This window comes from Medicago sativa, chromosome 6 (assembly GCF_051527215.1).
Source record: "Medicago sativa cultivar Bolivia chromosome 6, Bolivia_mono, whole genome shotgun sequence".
Taxonomy (NCBI): Eukaryota; Viridiplantae; Streptophyta; class Magnoliopsida; order Fabales; family Fabaceae; genus Medicago; species Medicago sativa.
In genome coordinates, this window is record NC_140754.1 from 95,245,108 (window position 1) to 95,260,529 (window position 15,422).

A 15,422-nucleotide genomic window follows, 5' to 3' on the forward strand; every position below is an offset into this window, starting at 1 on the left:
AATATGCTGTTTCAAAAAAAAAGTACGATGTTTGAGGTTTACACTCAATGAGGCAGCCAGTGAATTTAGAAATTTCTGAACTCAAATGAGAAGAGTGTGGAAAAGAAAGAGGACAACACTTATACAATACAGTATAATTTTCATCATTGGATATGTTATATCAGTGAAATAACCACAGTTGAAAGGTGCATAAGATGTGTACATTTCATTAGCGGTAACAACATGTATTTGGAACTGGATGAAGAAAAACAGTGGGAGGAAGACAAATATGTTGATGATGAAAGAAAAAGGTAGATGCATCTGAGAAGATGAATATTTCCCCATATTATTTTGGTAGTTATAACCTTTAGCAAGCAAGCCAGAAACTCAATTAGATAGAGTTAAGATTTATTTTAATTAGTGACAAAACAAATTAAGATTGACAAAACATTCAAGACTGAGAAGGAAATACTGGTAGAAAGAATCCTGGTTTAATTAGTGAATGAATTAGCATCGAATAATCTATAAATGTCAAAAAATAATTTGTGTGCAAATCAACTAATGAATGAATTAGCATCGAGTAATCTATACACTCTTTATTTTATTTCTTCAGAGGCAAATCAACTAATACATTAGTATCAATGTAACAAAATAACTTGTTTGCGCACGCTTGCGTACGTGCATGACTTATAAAATTATTCATTCAAAAATGGGGAGAAAACATGGTGGAAAAAGGTTATTTCTCACATATTTGTTTCATCGATTAAATTTACATAAAAGAAACACATTATAATATAAATATATTTTTTTGAGGAATATATATATATATATATATATATATATATATATATATATTCTTCAAATTATGTTAGTAATTTGAAATATTGCAAAAATATTAAAGCGAGACCATGCTCAATAGTTAGAATTCTAGATCATACTAATTCCGATTCTTTTATACATTAACTTTCTACTCTATTTTATATGAGATCCATTTTAAATACTCCGTTTTATGGGTATGCATTATGAGTTAGAATGGATGCCATACTGATTATGGGTTCTAACTCACGTATACATTTTGAATACCAATACTCCCTCCGTTTCTTTTTATAAGCAAATTTTACATTTTAGGTTCATTCAATTAATGATGTATGTGGTATGAACCACATACATCATTAATTGAATGAACCTAAAAAGTAAAATTTGCTTATAAAAAGAAACGGAGGGAGTATGTCATTGCTTCCAATATTGATGGAATTTCCTCAAAGTTTTCTCCTTTTTTTATTCCTTCCGTTTTCTCCCCTTTCCCATGGTCTTTCTACCCTAAATAGATGTTTATCTTATATAATATTACTCCCTCTTATCTTAAATGTAACCATTTTTTCGCTATTTAGGTTTATTCAATAAATGATGTATGTGGTCCATATTATAGACTTGGTACATCATTTAATGAATGAACCTAAAAAGTGAAAAATTGATTATGTTTGAGACCGGAGGGAATACCTCTTTAATGTGATTTTTTTTTCGCCACTTTTTATCTCTCATTTTTTTTTACCAGTTTTTTTTTCTTTAATGGATGAGGTCTATAGATTTCCCCTAGCATAAAAAAAGACACTCCCTACAAACATGATAATCAAAATGTAAATACAATAAAGGCAAAAAATAAATGATTTTTTTTGGTATCTTCTCTAATTTCTGTTAAAAGGAGAATCTTCAATCTTGTGCAAGCAAAGCAATTGGAATGGCGGGACCAAGTTTCTCTTATTATCACAAGTGTGTCAGTTGTGCAGACTGTGGTATTATTCATACATGACTATGATTGTCCATCTAAGACACTAAAAACCTTTAGGAAAAAAAAAAGGTTGAAACTCCACTCGATGTACAAAATTCAAATTCTTGATGGGTCAAGTGAGTGTTGTTTTGAAGATTCATGCTGTCTCTTACCCTTTGCACGAAAGTCTTTGGATTGATTATGACAACCATTTTCACATTTTGGAATTAGACATTATTATTATTGAAAGCCTCTCTTTGAGCAAGTGTAACTCCTTTTTCACTCAGGGCATATTTGGAGTGGCGTTTGATGAAGCAAAATCACCTATGCACATTATTCGATGTAAATCTACTGTGATTTTTAGAAGCTGAGAATTGTAGCTTCTAGGTTAAAGTGGTGTTTTGCTGTGATTTTTAGCAAAACGTGATTTGTAGCTGTCCATCCAAACAAACACTTAATATATATTGGAATTAGGATTCACCAGAGTCAAAGATCGCGTTCGCATATTCACACATTTAAGATATCGATGATCGTTAATTAACGACAATAAAATCAATACATATTTTAAATCTTAGTTATAATTGAAAATACTAAATTTAAATTTAAATCATCAAATCTACATCAAACAACCATCAATGTTGTGGGAAACCTCACAAAGAAGCTAGCTATATTTTGTGGCTAGAATGGTGTCTCTTTTAGCTTCTCTTTTTTCGTTTATTGTTACTTCAATTAAGCATAAAACCTTTTTGCAAAAGATTAAATATAAGACAAAAAACAAAGGTCTACACTTGAATGTGATAGGTTAAAAGATGATCAAGTAGTCAAAATATTGATCATTAAGTTTCTTAAGTAATTTACCCTTTCTTTTTGTTCTCTTCTTTTTTGATGGAGAGTGCCTTTGTCTTCTCTTCTCTAAAAAAGGATGTAATTTACTAGGGCTACTTTTGTTATATTTAGGTTAATTAATTTGCCTTAGTAGAATTGAAATTAATTGTCCCAGTGAGCTTAGCTCAGTTGATAGGGACATTGCATAATTTGTGCAGGGGCTGGGGTTCGAACCCCGGGCACCCCACTTCTCCACATTTAATTGTGTGAGCTCCAGCCACTAAGCTACTAGGCAAAAAAAAAAGATTTGAAATTAATTGGGTCCTTGACTTTCCCTCTATCGTACTCCCTCCGTCCCACAATAGATGACCCATTTGAAAATGTGCAATTTTGACCTAACTTACTTTGACCGTATTTTCTACTAATATACAAAGATAAATAATATCATATAAGATGTCGTTAGATTCGTCTCGATGAGTATTTTCAAAATATCAAATTTTCATAATTTTTTCAAATATATTATTCAAGATATTTAAGTTCAAAGTTTTGCATTGCCATGATTCTTCTATTTACTAAATATTTCATTGTGAGCTCCTCCACATTTAATTGTGTGAGCTCCAGCCACTAAGCTACTAGGCAAAAAAAAAAAAGATTTGAAATTAATTGGGTCCTTGACTTTCCCTCTATCGTACTCCCTCTGTCCTGCAATAGATGACCCATTTGAAAATGTGCAATTTTGACCTAACTTACTTTGACCGTATTTTCTACTAATATACAAAGATAAATAATATCATATAAGATGTCGTTAGATTCGTCTTGATGAGTATTTTCAAAATATCAAATTTTCATAATTTTTTCAAATATATTATTCAAGATATTTAAGCTCAAAGTTATGCATTGCCATGATTCTTCTATTTACAAAATATAGTGTGAGAGTTTAAATTTTGAAAGTATTTTAACGTAAAATTAGAGAAAAAAGTTTAGAATTGGACACAAACTCATAATACATTTCTACCAAAAAAACTCACAATATGTTAGTGTTATTGATTAGTCATTTGGAATTAATCACCAAATAGCAATATGTTTTTCTTTGGTAAAACTTTTGTGTAAGGTGTAGATTCGAGCAAGGCCTAAGTATAAAATATACATTAATTTTGGAACTATGAAACGAAAGCTACCCCATGATGATGGTGATGATGATTGATGAAGAATATGAGTTAAGGCCACTATTTAATGCACAAAGAGATACCAAATGCTTTGAGTGTTGAGGAAATAAGATTAGGATCCTCATTAGTGGGGAGGTTAAAAGCTGAGGCTTATCCTATATATTATGTTAACTGTAGCTAAAGTTCATGACACATTGGACCCGCAGAATGCAATATTATTAGCTAGTTGCTTGATATAGTAGCTAGGAGAACACTTTATTCTAACAGAAATGATATTTTCGTTTTAATATCTACATTTATTTATATATTTTTGGTTGTCTTATAAGTTGTTTAGAAAATGATTGTTTAAATAACATAATTCTTATAATAATATAAGATCTATTGATAACACGAGACCTCATTTGGGGATACGTAGGACCAGGGAATCTCCCTGTCGAGCTATAATCGAAATACCCAACCTCATGACTCGCCGCTGGCGAGGTACTACTCCTCTGAGCGCCATGGCAGAGGGGAGATCAATTTTTTTTGTAATTATAACAAGTACATTGCCCAAAGATTAAAAAATGCAATAAAGTAGTCAAAAGACATCGTTTTTACTAAATCAACACTATCAACTATTAGTGTGTACATAAACATTGTAAATGTAAAATAGAAAATATTGTTTTGGGAGCGGTAGTAATAGTTAGAAGACATAATTGAAAAAAGTTATTTATTCTAAATTAAGAATGAGTTTTGCTAACGCCCTAAGGACATTGATTAAGGATGTCAAAAATAGAAAATTTTCATTAAAAACAACAACTTTTTGACTTTTATAAAATTAAATGCATAATTTTTATATTAATCTTCTTAACTAGTGCCCTTATTAAGAATTGATAAATAATATTTATTTTAAATCAAATATTTTTTGATAAAATGCCACCCATTATGAAATGGAGAAGTAATAAAATTCAGATAGTGATACTGCATGCATACCAATATGTTACATGTGTTTTGTTTATTCTTTTGTAGTTCGAAGAATTTTCTTAATAGTTATGTTGTTTACCACGGTGTTCATTTTGTTGATAGTCATGTTGTTTATTTGGATTTGAATGCTTAATGCTTTCGGTATTTTTATCAGTTTCGATACACTTGAGGATGGTTATTTTGTCTTTAGTTAAAAATACTTTTGAAGTAATAAAGTTCTAAGTATATGGGTGAATTTGAAGACATAAACTATAATTCATATAAATAATTACAAAGGGACACTCATTGTCACTAATTTAGGAGGCAATTTGCAAATGTCCTCTTTATCTTTTGATCAACACTATGTTCTACAATCTTAGGGTGTGTTTGGTAAAAAGAAGCTATAAGGTAGCTGATAGCTGATAAGCTAGCTGATAGCTGAAAAGCTAACTTATAGCTGATGACCGATAGCTGATAGCTTATAGCTGAAAAGTTAGCTTATTAAAATAAAAAGTGTTTGGTAAAATTAGCTGTTGAAGTAGCTGATAAGTATAAAATGACGTAAAAGGACGTATTTATGTTTTTTTTTTTTTATAAATCATATATACAATTTTTATTACTTAATGTATTTCTTTTAAAATGTTTAAATTTATTTCGAAATATTTTCATCTTCACAATGATAGATAAACGTGCTTTATAAATTCAATTGACATTTTTTATTCGACAAATTTTTATTTTTTGACGAATTTATTTAAGTAAACTTGTTTCACTATTTATTTAACAATAAATATTATATGAATTACAAGCAAGGTCATAAAAAAAAAAAGTGAACAGCAAAATAGAGAAAACTATACCATGTAGTGACTAGCAAGCTATGAGCATGGATGCTGTAGGCCATAAAACGTGGGAAGTGGGTGGTTTTTTTTTTATTTAGAAATAATAAAATTAAATTAACAAGGTTAAATTTGGAAGAAATTATAAGAAGCTATAAGCTACAAGCTCAAAAGCTACTTGAAATAGCTTTTCAAAAAAAGCTATAAGCTTACGAAAAAAGCTTGTTACCAAACACGTCAAATTTTGATCCAACAAGCTTATAAGCTAATTCAACAAGCTATAAGCTAGCTTCTTGTTGTTACCAAACACAGCCTTAATCTTAATCTTAATATATATAAATGTCAGACAGTCTCCAATCAACCTGGTTAACCCTAATCCCGCCCTTTTTTCTGGGAATTTTTATGAAAAAAGGGTTTGCAAGGAATCGAACCAGGTACCATATGCCACCATTCCATAACTTTTACCACTAGGCCACAACCATTTTTTTTTGAAATGTTGTTGCTTATAATAAGGCCTTTTTTTAAGCCACTATCACCTTGGCGGTTCCTTTTCCAATAGTAGTTACTTTTTTTATTATTGACGGTTCCTTTTATATTTTTCCCAATTACTACATATAGCAGTTCCTTTTTTTATTTTTTTTCCTTTCGTCACCGCTTAACAACTTCTTTTCATTATTATTTTTTTCTTTCTTTCTGTAACCACATATCAGTTTCATATATTATTTTCTTGGTGCAAACTTTTGTCTATTATTTTCTTTTGATTACAATGTTCACTATGAATTATCATTTTAATTGTGTTGATATCCACCTTTGATTACTTCCGCTAAATGATACTTATATATGAAACTCTATACCCGTGCATCGCACGGGTTAGAGTCTAGTTATTATAATATGTATAAAGTTTTTACTTGATAAAAAGAATTGTACATGGTGATCCTTGATGATCTCCCAACTGTTATATCATCCATCCGAGGTGAGTAACTAATTCATTGATATACAATCCCGATAAAATTCCCATGTTCTTGCAATTTCATTTGTGTTTTATTTTTATATAATTGACACTTTTTATAAAATTAGTCATCTATCAATAATATAAAAATAATAAAATGAATATAGTTCTATCAACAACCAAAACATCCACTAATCAAGTCATTGTCTAACCATTAAGAATAAGTGATTTTGAACTTCCACTTTTCAAAGGCATTCAGTCGTCGATAGACATTTGTTTATTATGAATTTTATAATATGAACCCCTAAAAACCTACTTTTAATTGATTTAACGAACTCACACTTGAAGTTCATTCGGAGACAAGCAAACGGTGCTGCTCATAACTTAGCTAAGGAAGCTCTGTTTAATCATAGTTTCCATATTTACTATAACATTCCATACATTCTAATTAATGAAATGCAATAAGCTTATTTCTGTCAAAAAAAACCTACTTTTAACACTAATCAATTGTAGGTTCTATTCCAGATAGATTATCCTATTTAAAACACGAGAAATACTTACTTGGTTACAAGACCAAATACATAGTATTTAGGCACACACACAATGATGCTCTTTTCCCCAAAATGTTTATTTTACTTTATTTTTTATCATTAGAAAAAAATGTCTCTTTGTATATGTGCCTAAACACTATACATTTAATCTTGTGACTATAGAAGACTAGGGCTTTTGGTAAAAAATAGCGGATAGCTGATAAGCTAGCTGATAGCTTATAGCTGATGACTGATAGCTGATAAGCTAGCTGATAGCTTATAGCTGATGACTGATGACTTATAGCTGATAAGCTAATTGAAGTGTTTGGTAAAATTAGCGGTTCAACTAACTGATAAATGTAAAATGACATAAAAGGACATTCTTAATTCATAATAAGTATTAATAATTTAGTAATTTAAATTTATTAATTTAATATCCTCTCAAAAAAAATTATTAATTTAATATATTTTTTATATATAATGAAATTAATTTTTATTTGCTAAAATTTTATGCTCTATTTTTTATTTTATTTAAGTGTTTATACTTACAAAAACTAAACATAATAATGGAATGTATTATTTAATTTTAAAAAAATGAAATGTATTATCATCTATATGTATTTTTTTAACGATCTGTATGTATTTTTTTTTTTTAAAGATTAACAATCTATATGTATTATTATATACCAAAATTATATAGGTATTTGTTTCCAAAAAAACTACATATGTACTATCTATACTTCTTTAAAGAAGATGTCCTTGAATAATAAAAACTTTCTACGACTATACGCTTTTTTAAAGGATTGTACATTATTTTTTTAGAGTTGGACGATTATACGTATAAAAAACGATGGAGTCCATTTTTTTTTATAATGCATGTTTATCGAAAAAAAGGGATAATTATTGAATTATTATATTTATTTTGAATCATTATGAGTGCATTCAAAATGTCAAAAAAGTAAATGACTGCATTTATAACATACACAATTTATTTTAAATTACAATAGAGTATAAAGGGTAAATATGGATATTAATTAAAACAACAAGGGTAATAATGGAAGAAAAAACAAAAAGCTATAAGCTATAAGCTCAAACGCTACTTGGAGTAGCTTCTGAAAAATAGCTTATAAGCTCGTTGAAATTCGTGAAATAAGCTATAAGCTCATTGTAAAAAAAGTTACCAAACAGAGCTTTTTTTGTCAAATGAGCTTATAAGCTATAAGCTATAAGCTATAAGCTCTTTTGGTGGCCTTACCAAACAGACCCTAGCTCTTACTCCTTCTGTCCCAAATTGTATGACATTTTGGGCATTTCACACATATTAAGAAATACAATTAATATTGTGTGGAAAAGAGATATTATTAATTGTTTTACAAAATTGTCCTTAATAAATAATATGAGAAAGATAAATGAAAGAATTGAAAGAAGAGAGAGTAATAAATAGTTAAGGTTATAATAGGAAAAGTAACATTAATGTTGCATTGATATTGTAAAGCGACATACAATTTGAGACAATTTTTTTCCCCTAAATCGACATACAATTTGGGATGGAGGGAGTAAAACAATATGAAACACTAAAATGTGGATATGAAATCATAGTCAAAATCAAACGTGGTGTTCTTTATTAAGGCTAAAATACTCAATGCACAAAGATGCATATATAATGTTGGGATGTACAAACCAATAATGCTACAAGCCATGAAGTACAATGTACAAACACGAGTTCAAGTGTCATATCCTTTTCACTCCACAAAATTTCCTTGTTTTTTTACCTCACTTTCCCACTTATTTCTACTCTAATATCATTTTTGTTCCTTGGTAGATCTTCTTGTCAGAATTCATTTTTCTTTATTTATTTTATAATTTTTCCCATTGAGTCCAAACAAAACCAACGTACGAAGAGCTAATAACAAATCTATGACAATCTTTTTTGTTGGTAAAAATAATTTTTCTTTGTTGTCAGTATTTTCCCAACCGCATGAAAATTTGGCTTTTCAAAAGACACTGTTTGTTCTATCACTTTCCTACGATTCCTTGCTTAACTTTTTTGAGCATCAGTTACCTTCATCCAAACGCTGCCTCTACCGCATCTTACTCTTAACTTTTTTTTGACACACATTAGAAGTATTCGATATTTGTTTACTTTTAAGATTTTTTTTTTCTTTATATAGTTTTTAGGATTTTATCTTGACTCTTGAGATTGTTGTACTTTGAAGGGTTCTTGATGCCCTTTAATGTGGGTATTTATTATTAGAGAAACTCTTATTCTTAATTAAACTATGTTACTCATTAGCAAGTCTTGTGATCAATGATGCATTTGTAGGGATATTGAGTAGTTTCATACTTGACCTCGATAGTGGATACTTTTTTAGATATGGTGTAATCACTAGCTATTAATGAATGTTTTATCTACTTATTTTTTTTGGTAATGAAGTATCTACTTATTTGACCAAAAGAAAAGATTTTTAAAAATTATTTTCATCAAAAAAGGAATTTTTAATTAATTTAGTAAAAATAATAATTCACAATTAATAATGGACATTTTCTCTCATTTATTTTTTTAAATAATTTTTTTTTCTGAAGAAAGAGGGAAAAACTAATTTTATTTATTTAAAAAATTGTATCTGGTTATGATTTAAAGTTTATTATTTGAATTTTATTACAAATACCACAATATATTACTGTTTTGCCTCAAAAATAAATATTACTCCCTCCGTTTCAAAATGAGTGTCGCTTTAGCTAAAAAAAATTGTTTCAAAATGAGTGTCGCTTTCAGTTTCCAATGCAATAATAACTTTTTCTTTTCAATTGTACCCTCCAATTAATACTCTGCACACTACTTCCAAAATACTTACTTTTAAAACTAACCAATAGTTAATAAGGAGAATTTGGTAAAATAACCATTCTCTTTCTCTTAATCATTACATTTCTTAATATGTGTGTAAACACCTAAAACGACACTCATTTTGAAACGGAGGGAGTACTGTTTAATCACTCATTGGTGATTAAGTCAAAACAATAGTTGCTCATTCATAAAATGAAGTTTAGGATTACAATGTAAGTTATGCATTTGATTAAATTAAGGGTAGTGTTAACTTGTGCCCTCAAGGCACGTGTTAAGAATCTAAAAATGGAATTAAATAGTAAATTTTGTCTTGAAAAGATAAGATTTCAAATTTCAAGAATATTGAATGCACAATTTCCAACAAAATATTTCTATCTTTGGCTTCTTAACTTGTGCCTTGAGGGCACAAGATAACATTTCCCTTAAATTAATTAAGTAAACAACAAAGATTATTTTATAATTATACTTATCTCATTGCTTAAAACTACAGATATGTTTTTCTTTACTAATTCTACAAATAAATTAATCTAAGTTGTTATAGTTAAATAGATTATCCAAAAATAAAATCAGAAACAGTATAGTTTCCAAAAAAACTAGATTGTAGAATAACATTATAAATTTTCATATATCCAAATAAAATAACAAGAGAAAGGATATAACATGAAAAGTATGATAAGGACTTTCTGTTGTTTGTCTGAGTTGCCCACAAAAAAGAATCACACAAATTATAAAATTTGAAAAGAAAAAACCACACATTCTTCAAAGTTTAAAGTAAATATTCTATGAAGCACCTAAATAGATACACAAAGAAAAAACATGATATTGATACCAATAGATAGATATTGATAATAAGTTAAAAAAAATGCAAATTAAATTTAACATGAGTTCAAGGATTCGGATTTGCTTTTGTGAACAATTCCACACATTCACGCCGTTACCGTGTTAGCGATCGTTAGATTAAGATAAGACGATTTATATTTTAATGCAAATGAATGAGCAGACCATTGATAATAACAATTCTAAATCTATGTATCGGTGTCGTGTGTTGGTGACGCAGTTGGAAGCGGAGGCTAGCAAGCACTAAACCTAGATCAAAAAGAAACAAGTTTGCAAACGACAAACCTGTGAAAATAGAGTTCCGTAATTGATCAAAAATTAAGAAAACTCTCTGAAATTTTATTGAATGAATAAAACTGCATCTCTGGCTGCAACTGAAGTGTTTAAATACTAAGGAAACCCTAATGAATCGAAAATCCAAAACTGAAAATAAAACAAAAATTATATAAATTGGGTTGAAATAATTTTTTATTTTTTTTTAGAAAAATTGGGCTGAAATAATAATACTAAGAAAACCCTCCTATATCAGTTGGTATCCAACATGACCCAATATTATTGTTATATACTTTTTATCTGAAACTTAGATTTTACATATAATATATATAATTTTCACACAAAAACTAAAAAATAAATTGAAAGAATAAATCAAAAACTATTCCATATATTCAATTTTTACCATTATCTACTATTCTCCTTGGTCCTTATTCTTAAAATTCAATATTCCCATTTTCTCTTTTTCATTTTTTTTGTTACACCACTTACAATGATATGCCATTACTATCAATGTTTAACATAGACAGTGATTTTTTCAGTTTATATAGAAACAAAACAAACAGAACACAAACCTCAGACAGAACCTTCTCTATTCATCAAAACAAAACTTCAAACTTCTTTGTTTTTCCACTATTCAACTCTCTCTCTCTCTCTCTCTCTCTCTCTCTCTCTCTCTCTCTCTCATCATTGTTTTTCTTTATACTAAAGTAGTTTTGTAAACTGAAGTTTGAACTGAAGTTAAAGTTTCCACTACTACAATGGAAAGTTCTGACAAATTTTCTCAAAGAAGTAACAATGGCTTGAACCTCAAGGCTACTGAGTTAAGACTTGGTTTACCTGGTTCTGAATCACCAGAGAGAGATAATGATCTTCTTGAAGAAAAAAATGCATACTCTTTATGCATGCTTAATGGTTTATTTTCAAGGGCAAAAAGAGGTTTTTCAGATGCCATTGAAATTGGTTTGAAGAAAGATAGTTCCAACCAACAAGGTTCTGTTGTGAAGGATAGAATTCAACAGTCTTCAAATCCTTTGAATGAGAAGAAGAAGTCTCAGATATATGGTTCAGCTGCAAAGTACTTTCATTTTCTTTAGCTTTACTATTTTTCTTTTCTTTGTTGTTTTTTGAGAGAAATGAAAATTTTGTGTTAAAATTCTAGGCTTTATTTGGATATAGTATAAGCAATTATCATATAAGGCCTTATGTAGAAGTTATTTCAATACCAATGATAAAAGAAAATAAATATGTTTTTATATAAGTTATTTTCACAAGCTATTATGGAGAGCTTATGAAAATAAGCTCCGTAAGCGATTTTCCATAAGCTGATAATATCATAAGAACATGTTATAAGTTGTTTTTCATAAACTCTTACAAACAGTCTTATAAATGCTTATGTCTTTAAATAAGTTCAAATAAGTCGATCAAAATGCGCTCTTAGTAGTTTTTTGTTATTATATCATGTTTTACATGTCTAAATATTTTACCACTTTCATTGTTGATTTACTGTGTCTAGATTTTTCTAATATTTGTGTGTGCTAATCAAGTGTTGAAAGCAAGAAGAAAATAAGATGATTGAGAGAAAGATTAAATGACTTTTTACTTTTTATCTTGTAAATTTTGATCTTATGTTAGCCTATAGTGTTAATGATCCTCTTGTTTGAGTTTATCTATTAACGTAAGCACTTGTGAGACTATTTAGGAGAGCTTATCAAAACAACTTATCACATCTCCGTACAATGTTTTCAGCTTATTCCATAAGCTCTCAACCATAATAACCTATGAAAACAACTTATAGCTTATATAACAATATTTTGATTTTGTTTAAGCTTTTGTTGTATAAATAAATTATACTTATGCACTTCTGCTATAAGTACTTAATTAAACTATTTATCCAAATATAAATTTTGAAGTTATAATCAAATCCTATGGTTTAATTTTTGTCTTCATTTCTGATCTAGGGAACAAATTGTAGGATGGCCACCAATCCGTTCTTTCAGGAAGAATTCAATGGCCACTCAATCTCAAAAGAATGATAATGATGATGTAGAAGCCAAATTTGGATGCCTTTATGTAAAAGTTAGCATGGATGGTGCCCCATACTTGAGGAAAGTGGATCTCAAATTTTTTGGCACTTACAAGGAACTATCTTCTGCCCTAGAAAAGATGTTTAGTTGTTTTACAATCAGTGAGTTTTTTTTTATTACTTGAAAATTACTCTCTCATTTTGCTTGTGCACTAGGTTTAAGATAACAATCTCGGGTGCGTCATGATCATTGATATTGTGGAGAATTACGGTAAAACGCGGCTGATGTTACTTTAATATATGTAGTACCGACTTTAGATTTAAGGCGTGTTCGACATGTTTTAGTATCCGTCATCGAGATGTTTTCAAATTATTACCGTTTCATTGTATCAGTGTTGTGTCCGATGTTTGTGGCTGTTAGGCCTTTATTTAAAACGTACATAACTAAAGGGTAGTTGGTTCATATGCTAAGGGTGGTTGATTCCATTGAGCTAAGGAGATTTTTAAAGGAGTGATATTAATAGGTCAAATAATTTTTTACTAATAAAATGTTCATCATGTAGCTGATTTTGATGATGTTTTTGATGAATGAAAAGTGTAGGTCAATTTGGCTCTCATGGAGTTTTTGGTCAAGGTAATTTGTGTGAAAGTAGATTGATGGATCTCCTTCATGGTTCAGAATATGTCCTCACCTATGAAGATAAAGATGGTGATTGGATGCTAGTTGGTGATGTTCCATGGAAGTAAGTGCATATTTTGTCTCACATGGATTCATGAACTTGTGATTGAGTCCATAAACTTTTGAATAATATGTAACTAGATATATATGAACTTTTATATAATTTGATTATTTGAAAGTTTAGGTCTGCATAAAAATTCAAATACTCAATTACAAATTCTGAGAAGTTAAAAAATCTAATTTCAAATTTTTTAGTTCAAAGAATTATTGAAATTTTTTTATATAGTTTTTGGACCGGCTAAATAATTGAACCTAAAATGTATAACGTTGTTGCGAATTAATGTAAATTATATTACCAAAAGGATATTATTTTGTTTATCTGAAAAATGCAATAATAGAAAGAACAAAATGATGAGTTTTTAACTCAAATGTTTTTATTTTTGTTGTTTTAGGATGTTCATTGACTCTTGCAAGAGGTTAAGGATAATGAAAAGTTCTGAAGCAATTGGATTAGGTGAGTCTCACATATATGATAATCTCTGTCTCAAATATCTCTTAAAGGATCATTGATGATATAGATACTTTTTAAAACCATATGGCAAGTACATATTGTAATAAACCTTAGAGGTCAAAATTGGATTTATTAAACATTGAAAAAAAAAATCACAAATATCAAATAAAAATAAAGAATTTATATTGGTATATGATTATCCATCTGATTTATGCAGCACCAAGAGCCATGGAAAAGTGCAAAAGTCGCAACTAGCAAAGTGATGCCTCAGTGCCACAATGTGGTGCTTTTCCTCCTTGCTTTGCTTATGTATAATCCTACATATGGAATCATAGTGTCCTAAAACTTTTTTGTAATATAGTGCCCTAAACACTTGGCTTTGAATAGTCAAGAACTCAAGATATGCTTGTTGTTGACAATTAAGGTTTCTTAGGTTTGTTAATAAGGGTAAAGCTATGTAAATTATGTCTTTCACTAGCAAATTTTGTCTTCTCTCTGTTTGAAATTAATGTTAGAGATAGAGATTGGAATCAAATGCATCTGAATTAAAAGATGATCACTAGTTGCATTGTCATGCATTATAACTTGAGATGTTATGTTGCTATGGTTGGATGTTATATCACTATGATTTGGTTATGTGTGCACTTAATTGTCTAATGAGACTATGATTAAATAACCTAACAAAACAAGAGCAAAACCCCTCATAAGATGTAAATTTATTTTCTATAGAAAACAAGTCATCTATAGGCACATGACTATGGTCACAAGCCTCAGGCATACTTAAAAAAAAGTAATAAGTAGAATTTTTGGAATATCTATACCTATTAATAAAGGCAATACTTTTCTTTTGGTGTAGCCTATTTTTTTTCCCTATTTTACCCCTAATTAATTGCAAATATTCCAAAAAAAAGAGAAATTCTTACATGAACTCTTACCTAAGAGATCATTCTTACACCCAACCAATTAAAATCAAAATCTCATTAAAATAATAAAAATAATTAATATCATAATTTTTTCTAATGATATTTAATATTTCTCTCTCCTTTTTCCACTTTCTTTAACCAACAAAAACCACCCACCACCATTTATTGTTTCCATTTCCTTAATTAAAATCACATTTTTTTAAAGTTAAAAACATGTGTCATATTTTTATTGGTTGGGTGTAAGAATAATCTCTTAGGTAAGAGTTCATGCAAGAATATCTCAAAAAAAAAAAAAAAAACTGGTTGACGTGAAGTTGGTTACCAAAATTCAAAATAAAA

General features: G+C 29.0%; 1 protein-coding gene across 1 annotated transcript; it reads left to right on the forward strand.

Moving 5' to 3' along the window:
• The first annotated feature begins 11,522 nt into the window (after positions 1-11,522).
• On the forward strand, positions 11,523-14,695 carry LOC146918476 (auxin-responsive protein IAA27-like). Its single transcript, XM_085720125.1, has 5 exons — positions 11,523-12,022; positions 12,906-13,132; positions 13,572-13,713; positions 14,102-14,163; positions 14,378-14,695. Exons 1-5 carry the CDS (start codon positions 11,706-11,708, stop codon positions 14,413-14,415), a joined length of 786 nt encoding a protein of 261 aa, XP_085576251.1. The 5' UTR covers positions 11,523-11,705; the 3' UTR covers positions 14,416-14,695.
• Positions 14,696-15,422: the final 727 nt, after the last annotated feature.

Coding starts and splice junctions, on each gene's coding strand:
- LOC146918476 (XM_085720125.1), top strand. CDS start 11,706: ATGGAAAGTTCTGACAAATTTTCTCAAAGAAGTAACAATGGCTTGAAC. Junction 12,023..12,905: donor ATATATGGTTCAGCTGCAAA/GTACTTTCATTT, acceptor TTTCTGATCTAG/GGAACAAATTGTAGGATGGC. Junction 14,164..14,377: donor TTCTGAAGCAATTGGATTAG/GTGAGTCTCACA, acceptor TGATTTATGCAG/CACCAAGAGCCATGGAAAAG.